Source organism: Diadema setosum, chromosome 8 (assembly GCF_964275005.1).
Source record: "Diadema setosum chromosome 8, eeDiaSeto1, whole genome shotgun sequence".
NCBI lineage: Eukaryota > Metazoa > Echinodermata > Echinoidea > Diadematoida > Diadematidae > Diadema > Diadema setosum.
The window spans coordinates 3,562,826-3,584,769 of record NC_092692.1 but is presented as its reverse complement, the minus strand read 5'-3'; the positions used below and the strand labels follow the sequence as shown (position 1 = coordinate 3,584,769).

Sequence of the window (21,944 nt, the reverse complement as noted above, 5' to 3'; positions counted from 1 at the left end):
CATCGCGATCGCGTGGTCGACGGCCGAGATCCGGAGGGGGGGCCTGGGAGGCCCCCCCCCCCCGGCTCTATCATCTACCTGAATAGCCCGGCGTAGTTAGGGTTAAATATATTAATATTAATGGCAAAGATGAACTCATACACACACACACACAAACTTACTTGATGCTTGATCGGAAAGCAGTACTTGACCCAGCTGTAGTTGGACTGGACCTCATCATCATCATCCTTCTTCTTCCTGTCCCCCTTCTTGCGCTCTTCCTTCTCCAGGGCAGACGTCCTCTGCATCCTAATGTGCCCAAGTCCTTCGGCAAAGTAGGTGTTGAATACCACTGGTTTGACAGCACATTCAAGAACAGAAAGGGCCAGAGCAAAGGCATGGGGTTTGGAGCACATGTGGACTGCTTTGATCCAGTTGCTGCGATGGACAGTCCAGTTTGTGTGCATCAAGGATCTCGGGATGTTGCTTTCCAGCTGCGTGATGGTGAGGCGGAGGGTGGAGATGGTCAGGATGCGGTTTCCGTGGGTGCTGCCGTGCCATTTGAATTCGGCAGCAGGCGTCAGGGTGAACTTGTTGACCAAGTAACGTTTGCGGTCGCGTTCCTCAGCATGCTGGGGCTTATTGAGTGCGAGCCTGTTGGTCGTAAACTGATTCTTGTAGGATTTGTATGTTCCTTCCATGCCAAGTTTGAAGAGCGATTCAGGCCGCAATGTGCTCCGCGTAATGATACTCCTGTCTTCTCCCTTCCCAACACGATTAATCTCCCCCTTTGAGTTGATGACAAGCATGTCATCCCCTTTGGATCTACTGGACGCTACAGTAGAGATGGTGCGGGTTGGAATGCTTGTTGTGTAAGTCAAATAGGGAGTCGCTTTAGGAGGTGGTGGCTTGTAGTTTGGATTACGTGATCGCGTCATTACCCTCGCCCCTTTGCTTTCCCCTTCCTTGCCCTCACTCTCACCATCCTCCTTTTTCTCAAGATCCTGCTCTTTAGAGGGATCTCCACTGTCTTCTCCTGGAGGAGATGATTGATCACCATTTGGCTTTTGTTCTCCATCTCCATCAAGCTTCTCCTCTTTCTCTTCGCTTTTCTCAGAACTGTCTGCTTCTTTCGCATCTTTCACAGCACTGCTGTCTGTCTCTTGGCTTTCTGCCTCTTTTGCTTCCTGGCTACCAGTGGCTGTATCACCTCCCCCATCCACCTCCATCTTTTCTTCCCCTGTCTCAGCTTCCTTTACTCCTGCCTCTTCCTGTGCCTTGGCCATTGCAGCCTCTTCCTCCAGCCGACGCTTCTCCTCCTGTTCTCTCAGCAATGCCTCTTCCCGCTTTGCCTTGACGATACTCAGCTCCTCTGCAAAATCAACCATGAAATAAACATGTAAGATTACTTTCAAATGAGAACACCACTCTGTATTCTGACTGTGAATAATTCATCCTACGTCACATGCAAAACTCAGTGGTTGGTACAAGTCTGCTTCAATAGAACACAACAACCAAGCACAAAAATTGTGCTCTCACAGCTTCTTAAGATACATGTGACTCCTGTTATAACGAAGCCCTCAGGACCAGCAATTTTCTTTTTCTTTGTTCTATACCTAAACATTGAAGTATATACAAAGATTTGTTTTGACAATAATATTTGGACCTGAATTTTACTTTGATGTACAAGAATTTCTATGTCAATAGCAGGGTTCGAAATTGGCGATGGTCCGCTGGCCATTGGCCACCCAAAATCACGTCGGACTAGCTAAAAATCGTAAAATTCTAAAGTTACTAGTCCGTCTGGCTAGCCAAAATATTGCTACAGTGTCAAAATTGATTCTAAGTGGTCCGCCTGGCTAGTTAAAAATAAAGTTAAGTGCGACCCCTGCAATAGGATTGCACAATTCAGCAGCATTATTCATGAATAGTGCTAATGAATAAAGTGTACTTAAAATTGCCATTATGCCTGCATTTCAACAGTTTGCTGAAGCAAATTTCTGCGGTACCAATAATGTGAACATACATACTTGTATTGTTCTCCCTACCTTATGTGTACACAGAGACACTACAAAACATCTAGGTTTTATCACACTTTCAATCAAAATATACTTTAAAAGAAGGACTCGGACAATTAATTGTACCTACATAAACAATGTCATCATAACTGTGACATGTCGTATTTAATAAGCAAAATATAAAACATCAAACGCTCTTGTTGTCATGAACATGAAGCACTTGGATACAGGTGTGCAAGTTGGAGACTAATAATTGTATCATGTCTTGTCACCAAGAGTTAGAAATCAGGGACTTCTCTGAAAACTCTTATCAACTGTATAAGTCCACTTGTGACCACACATAAACAAGAAATACATTCTATACAGCCAAAACAATGTAATGGATTCCACTCCTGATATACATGACCTTACATTGTGATTATTATTCATTAATTATTCAGTGTTTTTTTTTTTATGTGGTTCATGTCATCATACTGTAAGCAGTTGAGAGCTACTTAAGCTGTTTCGCCTACAGTTATTTTCGCAAATGAGTTCAGAAACATTTTTGCGATTTTGACACCGAGGTTATCATAAGAGCACTAATGCCTGTCAGTTTGAGATATTTTTTTGTGTTGTTAAATTTGTGGTCCAAAGGATTCATAAATTCATTTAAATTAATCCTTCGGGAAAATAACATTTAACAGCTTATAGTATTCCCATCGATTTCTTTTTGCACTTTAACTTAGAAGTGCCAAATGTTTTGTTTTGTTTTCACAAGTGTGACAATTCATTGCACTAATGCAGAAAAAAAAGACAGTACACAGTACACATGAGATATTCTTTACAGCTACAAGAGGGAAAACTTACCGGCACTTTTCTGCAGTACAGATTTCTGGTTGCCTCGGGCACTGTTGGTCAGTTCCTCTGTCCTTTGCATCTGGTCGAGGAGATCGGGCATGCTGTCAGTGAGGGCTTGGAACAGGTCCAGTTCCCACTTTTTAGCATCTAGGGCATGCATGAGTTCTTCCAGTTGGGGCTTGGTGCTGTAGTACCAGACTTCATTTTCACCCTCCCTGGAAAAAGTCAATGCAGAGGAAATCCAATTTGAAATACATTTCATACAGCTCTGAGGAAACCATAGTACATTTAAGAACAGACACAAACTGTTGTCATTACTTTTTGTCAAATGTTCATGACAACAGCATAATACCTCTTAAGACTGTAATCATAATCTGATTTGATCATTGTGCTTCTCCGCTATACGTTTGATTAGCCAAGAGGCACTTACTCCTACATGTACATTCATGGTTGGTGGTCAGTCCAGACACATTCCATTATTTATTCTATAAGGGCGGTGAGTTGGCTCAGTCAGTAGCACGTCTGCCTCACAAACCCGAGTCTGGACTGAGCACTGTTGTGTGTAAGCATACCGTCCCCTCTAGCAAGAGGCAAAACACTCTGTCCCTCGGATAGGACATAAAATGGAGGTCCCGTGTATGAGAGAGTAACAACTCATGCACGTACAAGATCATTCATTCATCGCAAAGAGCAGGGTGTTTAACCCAGTGAAGTGGTCCCACCTCACATCCAACTGGACCCATGGAAGACCAGCTTAACACAGCTGAATATGGGCTATCCAGCCATCTTCTCAGATGGAAATGAACAAATTCTACAGTGGACTCCCATTTATGAAGAAGTCCTCAGGACTGGCAGTTTTCTTTCGTTATATCAAAATTTCACTATAACCGATCACGTAAACAATAAAAATACATAGAGTAGATAAGGTTGCGACCTGAATTTTTACTTCGTTGTAACCGGAATTTTGTTATAACCGTGTTTGTCATAATGGGAGTGCACTGTACTCGAACTGCTTTTCTGGCACTGCAAGTTTTCTGCCTTACCCCCCAATTCTATATGCTCTCTGGTGCATCTCACATCTAGACTACTTGTATCTTATATGCAGCATTAGTTTTGATAATTTGGCCACAGTGAACAAGCTGTAATCCAAAGAAACAAATCTTCAGCCAGTCTTTTGTATACTCGGGGAGGAGAGAACTAATTTTGAATTACTTTGTGTGCTGAAATGATTATGAGCTGCAATTTTGAAGATCAATAGAGAGAATTTTGATTGTGACACAACTTGCGAAGTCTCATGTGCTCACATGAATGTTGGTTGCAACTCTGTTGATGAAAATATCTAAAGAAGAATTCATACATATACCTTTTTACCAATTTCATCAATACCTGGTATATAGTCAGCAATCAGCATGGCTTTTTGAATTTATACATGTATTACGACCTGATATTTTGGAAGGTTCTCCTTCTCCTTTCTTATAATAACATTCAAAGGGCTATGCAAACCTATCATGATGATGATCTTATGTAGGTATTGTGTAGTGGGCCATTCGCCACTTCATTGGGTTAGCATGCTACCCTATATAATGAATGAATGAAGTAAGATTACTATACTTCCCTTTACACATTTGTATAAATGCCAGTAGAAGGAATTTCCTCAATGGACAATAAAAGGAAATATGAATATATGAATCTTAATTATTATGTTTTTTGTTTCTTTGAACATATCGTTTTGAGCACTTTTATCTCTACACTTCTGCTCTAACAGATACAAACTCGGTATGTCTTCAAACTCTAAAATACAGGTATTTCACTCATGTCAGACAGTGGGTAATTTATTTTTTTTTTTCAGTGTTCCCATACACAAGTGAGCCGTAGACAATAACAGTATTGAAATTATTCAATCAGCCTAACAGATGTTCAATTTAATAACACAAATAATCTTTAGTCCTTTGTACTGTTAATTATTTATTTTGGATTCTCATAGAACCTCTATTGAATGTCACAAAACATACATGTAGGTAAACCTCTTGAAGTTGCAGGTTTAATGAGTGCTACTGAGTATGTATCTATTCATGTAAATGATACATAATGAAGTCCCTATGGGAAAATTGCTCCAAAATTCATAATCAATGATTGATCTTTAAACACTTAGCCCAACCACTACAGTGGACTCCCGTTATAACGAAGTCCTTATTACCGGCAGTTTTCTTTCGTGTTATATTGAAATTTCATTATAAGTGAACAAACCATATAAAGAACAAAAAAGAAAACCAAAACAGAGCGAATGTTGTGGCCTGAACTTTTCACTTTGCTGTAGCCGGACTTTCACTATAACTGTGTTTAGTAGAACAGGAGTGCACTGTACATGACTCTCATCAACTTACACAAATAATCTCCTACACAAGTGCCAGTATTTCCTGCCGTGTCGGTCATAACCGAGGGGCTCTTGTCGGATGAGGAGTCCACTTTTCTCAACCTCAGAGATGCAGTCATAGACACCAGCAACACGGTGCTGTTGACACACAGTACACAGCCAGTCATCCTCTGGGACTTCTACTAGATCAACACATTCAAGATGATACACAGCCGAGCACGTTTCACAGCAAATGAGATCTCCAAGTTTATGGCAAGAACGACAGTGATCATCATACGTGATTGCTCCCTCACTGAGGATTTCTTCACGCACTCTGTTCGATGCCAAGAACTGGTCACACAGGAGACGTAGGACTGTCAGTTTATCCGATACTGGTGAAAAGGGGTAATTTTCACCCTCCAGTGCAGCAAGGGCACTCCTGAATTCTTTGTCACTTTCTACGTATGCTCGCACAACTTCTGGCCAAGTCATGCTGTCCATAAACAAAATCTGAACATTCACACTGTCGCGTTGGTCATGAGGCCCAAAAGTTGTCCCGCTACTCTCTTCCTCTTTAATGAGTGTGTACAAAAGTGCTTGATGAGTTTCTGATAATAACGTACATTGTTCTTCACTGCAAAGTGCAGCACAGAAGTCCTCAAATCGAAAAGGAGACAATCTAAGCTGGTGGCTAAAATGTCTAAGCACCTCATACACAGACAGGGCCTCCAAAATATCTTCAGTATCAAGCATTAGATCTGTACTTGAGGGTGGAAGTTCAAGAGATGGAATTTCCTCGTATTCAAGGAAAGGCAGTGCTAGGGATCTGCTTGGTCGAGACAGCAATAGTCTCTTTTTAGCTGCACTGCTGCCATCACTGTCGCTGTCTTCATCTAAATCGTCAACATCCCCAAACGAATTAGAGTCAGAGCTTTCATTACTACTCTCTTCTTCCGATGAGGATGAAACAAGCAGTTCATCATCATAGTCTTTTTCATCTTCATCATCTGAACTCTCATATTTTGGTCTGCCTTTTTTCCCTCTGCCCTTTCCTACCTTGGGTTTTGGTTTTGATTTGCTCTGAGGTGGTCTACCTCTGGGTCTTCCATTCCCTCTACCCCTGCCAATAGATACTGGGCTAGATTTTGCTGGAGTGTGCTGAGCCGCTATCACCTCCTGGATAAGCCGCTGACTTCGCCTGGCAGCCTCCCGCAATCTCGGCGATCTTCCTCGGCCAGATGCTCCGGTGCTGCTGGCCAAACTGACGGGGGTGCTGCAACGGGAGCTGGCTGGACTAGAGTTGTTGCTGTGGCCTCCCCTTCCTCGTCCAACTCCTCCGACAGATTTCTTTGCATTTGTCGGCGACTCATCCTGAGAATCGACAAGCGATTTTGGTCGTCGCCCACGTCCTCGCCTCATTTTAAAATTCACTTGGCGGCTGCTACCGAGTGCTTGGTAACCTTGCACACTCTTTAGCGTGGTTTCAGATCCACTTGCACCGCGAGGAAACACGAAATCGGCATTCTATTTACGAATCGCACGCAGTTTCTGCGATGTCCGCCATTTTCTGAGCTATTGACCACGTGACCTATTACCTCACACGAGCCGCCGCAGCGCAATAGTTAGCATGCACAGTATACACAAGCGAGAACTCCGGGGATCCGCTTCGCTCTGAACTTTTTTTTCGCAAGACTTCCATACGGTGTTTCCCCGTCCATTGTTCCTGTGGCATTAATTACGGCACTCACATTTGAATCAGCTGAACTAACAACTAATATTGACTGCAATTTTCCATGATAAGGAAACTAGAACATTGTCAAAAATGTTGGCATGAATTATCTAGCCTTCATGTTTGAAAGCTGAGTGATAGGAGGTCTCCCACACAAGTTACTTCAACCGAAATCATGCTAAGTCACTATGTTTTGAAGAGAATATCATTCTATGAGTCAAGAATATTCTGTTCGTGATGATTTATCCATTTAAGTGTCAAATAATAAAAAGATTAGCGATGCAAGTTGTAATTTAATCGCTAAAAATTTTGACGGAAAACAGACCAATCAGAAGCGCGTTTATATCATTCACTGTCTTGCAGTAGAACAGTAAGTGCGCCGCACTCGCATGCGCCAATCGCATACAAGTGTACAACGAGAACAATCGGTATTTCGTGTACGTACCTGGCGCAATCACTCGGCAAGTCAGAATCTGAACGATATGAAAGGCCATCTAAACCATATTAGTGTTGCAGCATGCACTGCGGAAGGACCGCAAATGAAAGATATTGCTGGGGAAGTTTAACCAATGACAAATAAATAACATTAAAAACAATGAAATTATTTTGTTAACATTAATGATAATTTGAAGTGCGTGATGATTAAGCTAGTGAAATCGAGCAGAGAAAAAAGTGGCACACCCCCAGCCTTGGTGGCCACGTGCCGTAAAAGATCTCCACCTACGAGGAAAAAAGTCTGTCAAGGACACTGTCTATAGCAACCACCTATCTAAAACGGCCACCTTTTTCGTCTCCCATGGGTTAGACGCGTTTGGATGTAAGAGTCACCTCCCTGGTTTGACTGTATTTTTTTTGTGTGTGTGTGTGTTAAAGGACAAATTCACCTTCATTAACATTTAAGGATTGAGAGAATGTAGCAATATTAGTAGAACACATCATTGAAAGTTTGAGGAAAATCGGACAATCCGTTCAAATGTTATAAATTTTTGAAGTTTTTGTGCAGTCACCGCTGGATGAGAAGACTACTGCAATGTATGATGTCACATGCGTACAACAATATAAGGAAAATAAAAATAATTTCACAAAATTTCATCTTTTGGAAAAAAGTACACATTTCTTTGACTCGTTACTGACATATGTTATGGGTAATATTATTCCCATTGCCCTTAGAAAGAGGCAAGTCAAATGCTCTTTTATTATGCGAAAAAGTGAAAATATACCAGCCTTAGTAGTCTCCTCATCCAGCGGTTCCAACACAAACATTTTAAAAAGTCATAACTTTTGCATCGATAGTCCAATTTTCCTCAAACTTTCACTGCCTGCTCTATTGCTGCATTCTCTCAATCCTTATGTTTATGAAGGTGAACTTGTCCTTTAAGATTTCAACACTCTGAGGTAAGTAGGATTCAGTTGCGGATCCAGAGGGCTCCTCTGTATTTTACGTTAAAATAAAAGAAAAAAGAAGAAAATGAAATGAAACCGGGAAGTAGCATCAGAAATTTGTATATCTTTTTTTCTTTTTCTTTTTTTTTGCCCGACCTTTACGGAATCCCCGGATCCGCCCCCGATATTTTATTTATTTCGGTCGTTTGTGTTTATATGTGTGTTCATGTGTGTGTGTGTGTGTGTTTGCGTGTGTGTGGAGGGGGGGGGGTCTTTTGTTGCCCTTCCTCCTTTTCTTGTTTTGTTTGTCATGCTTTAGGTTTATTTGTACAAAATCATGTCAATAAAACAATGATGAGGCCTTCATTGTTTTATATTTTACTGTCGATTGATATACACAGGTTATGCACAGATCCGTATGTCGTCAGTATTTCTTTTTTTTTTTTTGCATTTCTACTTTGTAGTCATATATCGATTCACCATAATAATAATAATAATAGTGAGACTATTATAAAGCGCACATTTCTACCTAAAAAAGATACTCAAGGCGCTATAGAACAGAGTGCATATTGTGTCACGTTACAACAGTATCACAAAAAATAATAAGACAATAAACCAACAAACAATAGGCCTATGTACGTACACATACTACATAAGGTAAAATATTTATAGTTATCAATATATTGATAGTTATCACTTGCTTTGATAACTATCAATATATTGATAACTATAACTATACACGATAGTATGTGATAACTATCAATAGATAGTTATTACATACTACACACTCTAAAAACGCAAATGTTGAATCAACATTTAAAAGGGCCGAGGAGTGACAGCATTTTTTGAAGTGTTGCATCCAACTGTTAAAATAACATTTTAAATGTTGAATCTAGCAGGAAAACCAACACTTTGAAAATGTTGTCACTCCTCGGCCCTTTTAAATGCTAATTCAACATTTGTGTTATTTTTTAGAGTGTACATACAGGTAAAATATTGATAGTTATCTCATATATTGATATTTATCACTTGCTTTGTTTGTCTGCCAATTGGGGTATGGCAATGACCCTTTAAAATTCAGTCTTAGCCATGGCTTGCTGACACGGTAATTTTACCTTTGAGGGGGAACTTGCTAAAATCTAAGTGAAATACATGTAGCTTAAGGTTCAGCATTACCAGTGGCCCCGGGCCTCCAGAAATAAATGTTGGGGCGCAATATTTTTTGAAATTATGTGTTTTTGGTGGCCCAAACTAGGTTCACCTATATGCTAAATATAAATTTCTCATGAATATACAGTAGGTGTCATGGAGAATCGTGTTTACGCTTCAGTGCAAAAAAAAAAAAAATCAAATATGTTTGACTTTGTGAAGTTAGAGAATAATGCAGGCCTATGTGGCATATTTGAAACCTTCACACTTAAAAAACTGCCATTTTCATATCATTCCAATGACTTTATTATTCTATTATTAAATGTTTTTCTTTCTTCTTAGTCACGGTATCATACGTGCTATTGGAATCACTTTCTCATACCTGTCATGATTATCATGGTTTTATTCACTCAGCAAGGGAGAGAGAGAGAGAGAGAAAGAAAGATATCTCATAAGATGTTTGGCGAAATTAGATAGTTATCAATCTGATATAATAGGTCAGTAAAAAGGTAACCTTTTGCCCCCCCCCCCTCCACTGTAAGGAGCTTTTACCATTTAAAAGCAAATTTCTAAGGAATTATACATAGTGAAAAATAATCAGTGCGAAGACTATGATTATACGGGACAACATAATAATATGATGGTGTGAGATCCTCGGCGAGGGAGCGAAGCGACCGAGCGGGGGAAGGGTGTGGGAGGGGGGATTAGGGACTTTTTGTAAAAACAGAGTATAAAAGTCGCGTTTATAGATAATTTTAAGCAAATTTCTAGGGAATTAACATATTGAAAAAGTCAGTTGGAAGGACTATGATCATAACATACGGGAGTACATTAATAATGCGATGGTGCGAGATCCTCGGCGAGGGAGCGAAGCGACCGAGCGGGGGGAGGGTGTGGAGGGGGATATCCCCTCCCTTGGTAGGGACTTTTTGTAAAAACAGAGTATAAAAGTCGCGTTTATAGAGAATTTGAAGCAAATTTCTAGGGAATCAATTTAATATTATTATTGAACAAATCACTTGGAAGGACTATGATCATAACATATATATATTAATAATGTGATGGTGCGAGATCCTCGGCGAAGGAGCGAAGCGACCGAGCGGGGGGAGGGTGTGGGAGGGGGGGGGGGATACCCCCTCCCACGGTAGGGACTTTTTGTAAAAACAGAGTATAAGTCGCGTTTATAGAACATTTAAAAGCAAATTTCTAGGAAATTAACATATTGAAAAAAATCAGTTGGAAGGACTATAGTATAGTATGTGATGGTGTGAGATCCTCGTCGAGGGGCGAAGCGACCGAGCGGAGGAGGATGTGGGAGGGGGATACCCCCTCCCACGGTAGGGACTTTTTGTAAAAACAGAGTATAAAAGTCGCTTTTATAAAGCATTTTAAATCAAATTTCTGAGGAATTAAACGTAGTAAAATAAATCACTGCCAAGGACTATGATAACAACTTATGAAAACTTTTCATTTTACTGTAAGTACGGGCAGAACGAGCGAGCCACTTTCACTTTGCAATTTATCTGAAATGTACTCAGTAAAAGCTTGAACGTGATCGCATCGTTCGAACAATAAAAATATTCTATACTGCTAGAAAGCAAAGAAAAAAAAATGAAAAATGTAAGGTTTACTAAAGGTATGTTTCAGCGGGCACACTCGAGGACACGAGGCTACCATCTATACACTAAATTTACTCATAAGTTACTATTAGTGTATAGATACAATAATGTATGTTGTTAGTGTATTATAATTTTCGACCCGCTAGGGGCGAAAATTTAGACAAGATTTATTTTAGACATTTAGACAAGAAATGTGCCTTTAATTTAATTTAATTTAATTTAATTTAATTTAGACATTTAGACAAGAAATGTGCCTTTATTGTTCATTTTGGTCTTTAAATCAGTGATTAATTATTTGTTACAGGGGGCACTTGGGGGGGGGGGGGCAAAAACTCGTTTTGCCCCCCCCCCCCAATATTTTGTTGGGGGGGGGGGCAAGTGCCACCCACTGATTCAGAGACTCCAAACCGCAAGCACCTTCTGATCTGGAGATTCTCCCGCCTGAAACTCCTAGAAAACGGGAGACTCCAAGATGATGTGCGCAAAGCGCGAAGTTCCTTGTGGCCGGGGTCCAGCTCTAGGGTTCTAGATGCTCTCTTGTGCTATCAAAGGCTTATTTTTCAACATACGATGGTAATAAGTAAGAAATCCTTTCCAACGGGAGACACAGAGCCAGGGCGGGAGAAATTAAATCTCAAGCGGGAGAACGGGAGATTTTGCAAAAAAGGGCTTTCGGCGGGAGATCTCCAGTCGAAAGCGGGAGAGTTGGAGTCTCTGCTGATTTCCCCTCTAGAGGGGAGATCAGTGGTGCCACCCCTGCCCCCCCCCCCCCCGCTTCCGGCGCCCTTGTCAGCGAACGTAGAATGAGCTAGTCCACAAATTATTGCGAGCTGCCTTTGCAAAAGGCTAATAAAAGGGGAAATAAAAATGGCTGATGTTTGAATTGTTGTTTGAAAAAAAAAGGAAAACTTCACTATCGGTTCTTGAATTGGTCTCATGAATTCTTAAATTCCTAAACTAACAGAATGAAATAGAGAAATTCGGTCAATACAATCACCTTTGTAAAAACGTAAAAACCTTGTAGTAATTACTAGTGTGTATTAAGAGAGAGCAGATTTCAAAGGTCTAGTGGAAGTTGATTAAAAAAAAAGGATGGGCAAGAAATGATCGATCAGTACCCTGAGAGGAGTTTGTGGCAAAGCGAGAATCAGAGATGAGTTTGATAACCACATGCTACTCGAATGGTTTGAAGAATTATCAAGCAGCTCCTTGTGGAAGTTCCCAGGAGGGCTTACAGAACTTTCTCATCCAAGTGATGCTGCTCTGAACAGGATCCGCAGCTTGGCTATATCCCCCCCCCCCCCCCAGTTAAATTGATACTGTGAGATACGGCAGAAGAAGATGAGGAAGAATAACAGCTACCGACGATTGTAGTGAGGGAGCAGTTCCACGTGCAACTGTGTAGACAGTGATGATGGTGATGGTGACTACAATAAATTCAAAAGATGTGTGAGGTGTGTCGATCCTTTCGTCCTATATGTGGTCGATTTTATCTGTTAAGTTAGATGTCTGTACAAATGTATCCGGTTTACCTGACACTGTTTCATGAACAATTGTGGGTTGTTGACTCTTTTTTTTTTTCAAAATACACGCTCTTTTATAGGCAAACTGAGTACAGTGTATCGGATACTTGAAATATCTTACATCATTCTGTGATGACAACTTTACAAACGATCGTTATATACTACAGTCAGAAAATCAAATCCGAGGAAAGAGAAAAAGTGTGGTTGCAATAAGTATCGATTAGCAGTATAGCACTTTACATGCAGACCCAATAGCCAATCAGGAAGCTGTCACCATTTTGTACAAAATTAAATTATTTAATATAAGTAGGAGTTGATGTACCTCGGATAATGGACAGACAGCAAATAGCTGACCAGTTTTTACTATCCCACCATTGCCGAAACTGTATAAACAATAAAGACTTGATTTGTCATTGTCGGAATGAGTTTCTCAACTTTTGTTTCTTTGCTTCATTTGTGTTACAGCGGACATCGGTCGCATCTTGCTGAATTATGTTATGTTATGTGCAAGCAATCTTTTGGCATTAGCTGCTTTCCATAAGCATCCCTGTAGAGTCGCGGTAGATGTTTCCATGATGCAATAGCGCAGCGCAGCCGGCTAGCGCTCGCGCTTACATGTACACATGCGAAAGAAAAGTCAACGTGGCTTGGCACCTTGCACGCACATGTAGCATAGATGACCGACCCCACCGCTGCATATGCAGCGCATTCACCGTTAGTCCATCCCACGGCTTGTCAACGTCGTGTGTGCACCCGCCGCCGGGCTCTCTCTGTCTGTGTATATCTGTATGCATGTCTACTACCTCTACTCCTACTACTAGCTCCGAGACAAATCCAAAAGCATGAGCACTACGAAAGGAATGTTCAAATTGGACCCAGTGTATGATTTTTCAAACGCGAAACTCGATCTCCCTGATTGTATGTTCAAAATGGCAAATATCCATGATGGAGGGAATACTTCGTCAGGACCAGAGGGCGAGGTGAGTTCTACTTTTTCTTCACTCTCGTTCTATAGAACCTCTAACTAGGGCCTACCTAGAATACATTTCTACACCGTACACTACATGTAAAGATGTTAGATATTCGGGCAGTGCAGTGCTAGTGCTAGTGACATAGTGCAGTGTTGGTGGCAGTGGAGGAAGAGGACTGCCTATCGGCATAGGCAGGCGGTTTATATCCAAGTCTTGCTGTAAAGTGCATGATTGCCTATTTAAAAGTTGAACTCGTGCAACACCTTCACGAAACTCCTGAAGATTTTAGACATCTAAAATAGCTGATGAACAATAAAGCCAAGCAAGGGTGTGAAGTTACTGGTGTCGCAAAGGAAATGATGCAGGAAATGCTGAGCCTGAGGAGTGTCCTACCGATAAATTATTTTTACAAGCCCTGTGCTGTGGTGGTGTCGGTGCAGTTAGAAATGAGTTACAATCTTCTCTGTTAAATGCACCCATAATCTGTTAATAAACGTAACCCTGGGGCGCTCCTTGTACACAGTTTTCGGTGTTTGGGCTGTATTTCTTCGCAGTTACCTCAAACGATAATCCCTGGGCCTTGGTCAAGAGGATCCCAGCTAGATTGCGTGCTGTTGCTAATTGTGACTCTGTCCTACCTAGCTAACGTTAGACCTCTGCTAGCTACACGCAGCCGCTGTAGCGACAGCGGCTGCACCTCCATTCCTTCGCAGACGTTGTCATTTTTCAGTGTGGTTGTGCGACTCCTTCATGAATATCTTTATTAATCGTGGAAAACTAAAATACAAGGAATTATCGTAATCTATGATAATCATTCAATAATCGGTATGCGATTTTTTGTTTAATTACGTCAAAAACTCACCGAAATCTGTGGCTGAAATCAGGTCTGTAAGCTAGAGGGCGCCTCTCCGACTACCTACGTTGTACGTTGTAGTATACGAGAGTGAATGCCATTCAAATAACACGCAGATGAGGAGTGAAGCAATAAGGACGTTTACAGACCTGATTTCAGCCACAGATTTCGGTGAGTATTTGACGTAATTAAACAAAAAATCGCATACCGATTATTGAATGATTATCATAGATTACGATAATTCCTTGTATTTTAGTTTTCCACGATTAATAAAGATATTCATGAAGGAGTCACACAACCACACTGAAAAATGACAACGTCTGCGAAGGAATAGAGGTGCAGCCGCGTCGCTTCGCGACAGCGGCTGCGTGTAGTTAGACCTCTGCCATCTTGGCAAGGTTTTGTGTTTGACTTTGCTGGCTGATGATATGGTGATGTGGCAATACTGTCAAAGTTTAGTCGTTACATATTGAATTGTTAATGTTATTTGTTAGCTGAGGCAGGTATTTATTGGTGGTTTTCTTTTGTTACATTGAAAAAATACAAAATGTGTAACTGGATTTGGGTCCTGAATTTTGATTTTGTTGTAACAAGAATTTCATTCTAACCATTTTCATTAAAAATATAATGGGAGTGCACAGAAATATATTCCACAACCAGTGGCAGATGTGGGGGGGGGGGGGGTGGCACAGGGTGCGGGCCCCCTCTTTATTTTTTGTTAAAACAAAAGAAATCAAATGCAAAAAATGGGGGGGGGGGGATGTGCGCCCCCCTTTAATTTTGTAAAGGCGCCTCAACTTTACGGAATTCCTGGATCCGTGCGCCCGTGACAACCATCTGATAGCTAGAAATTTGATAAGAGTTTAATCATAATTGATTGAGTAATTTGTGAGGGCAGCACATCATCATAATCAATCCAAATCATGGTAAAGCCTAGTAACTTTGATAAATCACTTATTTTGGGATTGTCTAAGTCACACCCTTTTAGTTTCTTGAGCTTTTGCACCATATGCATTTATGATGTATTAAAAGCCTCTTGTGATTATTAAATATCATTTTTGTGTCCCTCTTTTTATGTGAAAAGATTGATCCTGCACTTGCTGCATTGGAGCAAAGGCAAGAAAGTATTCTGACTGAGCTGGAATCTCTGAAGACCCAAGTTGCAGCTTTGTCAACCAAGATCCAACCTGGTGCAAATGTGCAAGTTGCAGCTGCAGCTGTTTCTTCTGGGGGACCTTCCAAACTGGTAAGATAATGAAAATACATTGTATGCTTCTTTCTAATTGTGAGTCTCGGGCTTGCTTCCTCTTTAAAGGCTTCTCAATCTTGTGAGATCTCGCATGCCTTTGGGTCCTTTTGCTGAGTTGTACTTCCAAGTATTGAGATTGAAAGATGCCTTTGCCTGTATCAGATGCACTGTTGTATTATTTAACATTGTGCACCGTGGAGTTCTGTTTTGTAATGTCTCAAGGAATTAAAGGAGCCCCAGGGCCCATTGACACTTTAGGAGTATGATCATTGGTGAATACAGTTGAACCTCTCGTATCCGGACAAGTCGGGACCGGGGCTCATCCGGATAAGGGATTTGGCCGGATACGGGAGACTCAATGCTTTATACATGTACATATACATACACATGTACTGATGTAGCTCATTGTAGTACCACATGTAGTAATGTGTATACTGCAACCTTTTCATTGTTACATTTGGGGATGTTTCGGGATGTTGAAATGTCTGAAGGTAAGCAATTTGGAAGGAAATTTGATGCAATGTATGTTAATCATATTGGAAGTAATATGTAATTCATGTGTGTTTGGGTAGGAGTTCTCAAGGAGTTGGGAATTCCCCTTTCTTCCCGTAATTATTTTAAAAAAATCACGGCGAGATTGCGTCCGGATAATAGAGAGATCCGGATAAAGGGAGGCCGGATAATAGAGGTTCAACTGTACCACCATTTTTTTTTTGGCTGCAGAAGGAATTGGAATTTGGATGAATCACAAGTTTATTCTTACTCACAAAGTGGTAAGAGAAGATTGCAGAAAGAGATGAAGTGTATATTTCAGTAAGGAAGAAGTAAATGGAGTGCTTCTTGATATTTGTGATTTTAAATAAATGTATGTATGAATAGTATGATACTGTTACTCCCATGAAATCTATCTAATTATGACTAGTAATTCTGTTTTGATTTATCATAAGTGTAGACATGATGGTTACAGCAATGAGAGAATTGCATTGGAGATATTATCTTGACCATTGTCGGGTCATAGAGGGGACCTAACTTTTGGTCCTGTGATTGAATAGTAAGGATTTAAGTTTTTTTCTGAGTATTTTTGTCATAATTCCGTAGAAGCTTTGTTACCATGAATTGGTAAATTTTTGTCAATTTTCACAGAGCTCTGAGTGTCTTTGTGATGTGGTCATCTATGCCAATCCCAACAACCCACCCTATTCACTGCTGGTTCTCTACGAGCTACTGAAGCAGCAGTATCGATGCATGACCAGGGTTCATGCACACTCCTCTGTCTCGTCAGTCCCAGAGAAGCTGCTCAGATACTTTGAAGAGAATGGCATTCATGCAGCCAGCAATAGGGGGGACAACCAGTTGTCTCTTACACTGATCTGGAAAAATGGTGAGCTAGTTCGATTACAACTCTCCCTGTTCCTTCAAGTATGTCTGAAACGATAGAATGTGTTTGATATAGAATTTTGAATTATGGGGGGAAAATATGTCTGAATTGAAAAAAAAAAAAGTGAAGAGATGACAAAGAACTGTGAGGAATAAAGATGATTTTTTCAGTCAGTTACAGTGTATGTATAAACCGATCCGACTTGACAAAACACCCGTTATTCATTGCCGTGTACCAGTTGCGCACATGTATGCTGAATGCATGATATGCGTTGCAGCGGGTGCGAGCCAGGAGCTATGATATCAATCATGCATTTTCTATGCATGTGCACATAGGACACTGCCGTGATGCCGGATTTTGCTGTCAGGTCGGATCGGTCTATAAAGGCTTAATACAGCAAAAGCAGACTATTTTATGAACTGTCTTTTAATCTGTACACATTTTGAAAGATATGGAGGGTATGTATAGGGACATCTATTAATGCCCATGTTTACATAAAGATCTAAATTCTAGATAAAGACATTTTCGTCTATTTCATTATAAGAAAAGCAAAAATATGATTCTTGTTGAAAGATAGCTTTTTTTCATGAGTGATTTCTGTCAATTTCTTATGTTATTAATTTTTTAGTAGGTTCTCCCACAAGATAATCAGTTTATATTGCAGTGATTTCACAATATAAAGAAGGTTCTCGCATGTGTCATGTAATTGTGCTCATTTTATGGTCTTTCTGACCCCACAATTTTATACTTAATCACATTGTAGTACAGGATCCCAAATCACACTTCCATTTATGGGCTCTCATGTACTGTTGAGTGAAGTCGTAATGGTTTCATTTCTTTTATTACTAATGTGCTTGACCAGTCACCCATGGTCCAGAGATGAAGGTCAAGGCCAGTAGTCAGACCCCTATTCAGGGAGAGGTCAACATCCTCCGCTACCTGTCACGACTCTTGACCCCAGCCTATGACGCTGCGGACATCACCGCGGTCACCAGCATCGACGGCTTCCTGGATCTCACCAGTTCCACCATCCTCAACGGCAGTTCCAAGGAGAAGGCAGCCGCCGTGCGGACGCTGAATTCAACTCTTGGAAAGCGCACATGGCTGGTTGGGGAATCCCCAACGATTGCCGACATCGCGGTTTGGAGTGCCCTACACCAGACAGGGCAAAACAGCGGGGCTCCCTCCAATGTCCAGAAGTGGCTCAAAGCATGCGCGGCCCAATCTCAATTCAGAACTGCTGTTAGCTCTGTAGCATGATGTGCAGGTGATGCAGATGGTTTGGTGTCAATCACCAGTTTGCTTGCTGATCAGTACAGACAGAAACTGTATACAGGAATGCTAAGAACCCGTTAGTGTAGAAGATTGTATCAGTCTGATAGTCTACTGACAAAGGGTGCTGACCTCTGTGTGTTCTATTTAGAGACAATACTCTAATGTTCATTGCACAAAAGTGATATGAATGTGAAAAATATGATTTTAAGAGTATTTTTCTCCTACTCTTCTGCTGAAACTGCTTGCCTCCATTGTCAGGCCATTTTTTGGATGAGTTATTCTAATTGATTTTTGTTTTGTTTTGTCAAATGCCAATCAACGTGATATGAACCGAGATACTGTTGCTAGAAAGAAAAGTATGCTGCTCATCTGATGGTGTAATAGGAGAGATGGGAGAATGAAAGAATACCCACCAGGCTTGATTATTGCGTGTCTGCAAATTCAAAGGAACAAAGACACACAAGTATTAGCATTTTTACTTGTACAGTGGACTCCCGATATAACGAAGTCCGTGGGACTGGCAATTTTCTTTCGCTATATATTGAAATTTCGTTATGACTGAACAAATAGAGAATAAAAAAAGGAATATAATGTTGCGGCCCAAATTTGTATTATGTTGTTACTGGAATTTCATTAGAACTATGTTCTTTATAACACAATTGCGCTGTATTTCATTATAACATAATCTGAATTATGAAGCATTCATCTACCATGTAAATCGAACACAGCAATAGTGAATTGATTATTTCTTGTGTACATGCCCAACACAACCTGCTAGAAAGTGTTGTGCTTGAGTGAATCTCGCTTAATCTGGCAACACAACTCTTCTGGATGGCTGCTAGTCCTGCCATGGCCAGATAACCGAGGTTGTACTGTACTTGAAGAAATGACATGGGTAAATAACTAACACTGTAGAGAAGAGATAGGGTTGTCAATCAGTGATGTGAAGTGAAGGGAAAAGGATTTTAACATATTCCTCGTAGCTGTGTAGGGCTACTTAACCCATTGAAGACTAGTCCCAAGTATACTCAGGCAGATGTCTACAGAAAATGTGTGCCATGGCAAAATCAGCTCGTCCTCAACAGGTTATACCTGTAAGTCCCTCACAAAAAGGCAGACTGTTCGTGATACAGCATATTCAAATACAAAGATTACACACATACACACACACACACAACCCTGTTCAGCATCTGTTCCCTGGAGTGATGTTGAGATCCCATTACTAGGATCGTCCTGTTTGCTCATTCTTGGAACATTAGCCGAATATTGCTGTAGAACTACATGTATATGGTCACAAGTTGGTATTATTCTTAAGTGGCTGTATTCATAGAGAGTGTGTGCAATCCAAAATCCTGTCATGGTTTCAAATTTCAAATGTGTGTGAATTTTGTCAAAGATTTCTTGAGCAGCAAGAAATTAAAGACATTCAGAATTTGACTTCAGTCTTCACTACTCACGCCCATATTTTATAGATGTTAAGATGACTGGTGCATCATGGCTTTTCCCTTTACATTGTACCACCTTTGATTCATTTTCATCTGAGCTATGTAATTATGAAAATGAGGAACATTCATAATTGCACATGCCCTTTTGATATTTGATGCCAAAAACCTTTATCTAGTTAGGTCATTTTTGTGTGGTCATGCCTTGATACTGCCGTTAGTTTTCAAGTCATTGTGTTTTAAAGGGATGGATATGTACAACTTAACACATAGCTACATAATGCCTCCAGCACTCCTGTACTTGATCAAAATAAATGGAAAATTGAAATGCATAGTCTAAAGAGGAGTGAATTACATGTTTTGTGCCTATTTTTTTTCTCCCAATTCTTTGCTCACATTTGTAGCACTATATAAGTCATTTACAGTATCTCTTGTAGAACAGGGACTCACTGGAAAGGTTTGTAATCCTGTTGATATACATTGGTTTTATTTTAGAGATGTAGTATGGAATTGTTAGCTCAGTGGATACCCATTATAACAAAGTCCTCCAGACTGGCAGTTTTATTTTGTTACATCAACATTTTATCATAACCCAGGATCACACTCTCATTTTTCTTCTTGCTGTAACTAGGAGGCATCTGCTATTCTAATACCATTTGCCGTCTTCCAGTAGCATTACATGGATGTCGCACACAAAGCAGACACTTGGCTAAGTGTATTGACCCCAGGTAGTCTTAGATGGCACAGATAGATACTTGTGTACTGTGCTGGGAGTAATACTGTAACAATACGTTGTACTGTAGACATACTGCCTTTCCAGAAGCATGTGTGATAGTTTGCCGAAGTGTAGCTGTAATGTACTTTTCTACTAGATAAATTTGGCTTTTATTTAGTTATGAATGCAATGTGTGAATAACACTGGATTGTTTGTGATTATATTTGTAGACTAGTTGGGTTGATGGTATGATGGCTTTATATAAAGTGGTCAAGAATAAGACTTACTGGTAACTTATAAATGTCTTTTGTTTTTGCCTGGTATCTCGGATAGAATAACTTTGTTTACTCTTCGATCTCTGCTATTTTCACGAATGACCTACAGTTATTTTAACAATGAATTACAATATTATGGTAGCAGCAAATCTGTTTCAAATATTTTTTTTTTTTTTTTTTTTGTGCTACCATGATAGTTGCTGCTGAACTAAAATTCATGTGGTTTTCAGTCTTTAATGAAAATAACCAAGCCCTTTCACACATTTGGCACAGTCAGACTGGCAAAAGATAAAGAAGTTTAAGATCGCCAGTGGGACGGCAAACTTCCATTTCCCACGAAACTTCCCACTCCAACTAGGATCTTAAAGGGATCGTACAGTTTTGGTTGAGACCTAATTTCAGGTTTCTAACATTTTTTGGTGAGATGAGGAGAAACCTCTTATGAAATATGAAAGAGCATGTAATTCTATGACGAATTCAACGTTTATTTGATGAAAATTGGTTTTCAAATGGCTGAGATATCCAAAAAAGAGCAATTCTAATAAAGTGTGGGACCCACACTTTATTACAGTCGCTTTGTTTTACTTTGTTTTTGGATGTTTCAGTCATTCCAAACCCGATTTTCATGAAATAAAACTTTGAATTCTTCTTAAAATGGTATGCTCTGTACTATACCATAAGTACTTTCTTGGTATCTCGCAAAAGGTTAAAAGCCCAATTCTCATCTCCACCAATACTGTACTATCCCTTTAAACTTCTCAATCTTCTGCCATCTTTTCATCTGTAGGCCTGTTGTTTGCTTCTTCTCTCAATATCTCCCAAACTCCCCTTGGCTGTTATGCAGCTTCCTATGAGGAAGACGATTTGTACTTGGAGCAGATTTATCATGTCAACAAATTACAAATTAATAAAGTGACCTTCAGAACTCCTGTTGATGTACTGTGTTCTGAATTTATTTCTTTGTGTATAGTTGTCTTTGAATGAAATGCAATGAGTGATGCTTCCACATTCTTTCACTCTTTGTTTTGAACTGGTTAAACTACAATGTATACAAAAGCAGTCTGAAACATTAATGATATCATTCTGTTGCTGCTCTTCAATTGGGATATGAATAACTTGAAAAAATACACTTAATAATTCCAGCATGAAGAAAACACAGTGAAAACAATACATGATTTTCATATTCACATAATGAT

General features: G+C 40.2%; 2 protein-coding genes across 2 annotated transcripts in view; one reads left to right on the top strand and one right to left on the bottom strand.

The window, feature by feature from the left end:
- Window positions 1-6,668, bottom strand: part of LOC140231489 (nucleosome-remodeling factor subunit BPTF-like) — a 31,350-nt gene extending 24,682 nt beyond the window's left edge. The window contains exons 1-3 of the mRNA XM_072311619.1: window positions 5,219-6,668; window positions 2,844-3,049; window positions 162-1,351 (exon numbers count right to left, since the gene is read on the bottom strand). Coding sequence (XP_072167720.1) covers window positions 162-1,351; window positions 2,844-3,049; window positions 5,219-6,606 — 2,784 coding nt within the window. The 5' untranslated portion in view covers window positions 6,607-6,668. The remainder of the gene's footprint in view (window positions 1-161; window positions 1,352-2,843; window positions 3,050-5,218) is intronic.
- Window positions 6,669-13,417: 6,749 nt separating this feature from the next.
- Window positions 13,418-21,673, top strand: LOC140232332 (aminoacyl tRNA synthase complex-interacting multifunctional protein 2-like). Its single transcript, XM_072312464.1, has 4 exons — window positions 13,418-13,570; window positions 15,499-15,660; window positions 16,807-17,044; window positions 17,904-21,673. Exons 1-4 carry the CDS (start codon window positions 13,433-13,435, stop codon window positions 18,299-18,301), a joined length of 936 nt encoding a protein of 311 aa, XP_072168565.1. The 5' UTR covers window positions 13,418-13,432; the 3' UTR covers window positions 18,302-21,673.
- Window positions 21,674-21,944: the final 271 nt, after the last annotated feature.

What these genes read in the sequence shown, in the direction of transcription:
- LOC140232332 (XM_072312464.1), top strand. Translation starts at nt 13,433, where the DNA reads ATGAGCACTACGAAAGGAATGTTCAAATTGGACCCAGTGTATGATTTT. An exon ending in CTGGGGGACCTTCCAAACTG is followed by an intron (nt 15,661 to 16,806) that starts GTAAGATAATGA and finishes CAATTTTCACAG; the next exon opens with AGCTCTGAGTGTCTTTGTGA. An exon ending in TACACTGATCTGGAAAAATG is followed by an intron (nt 17,045 to 17,903) that starts GTGAGCTAGTTC and finishes GTGCTTGACCAG; the next exon opens with TCACCCATGGTCCAGAGATG.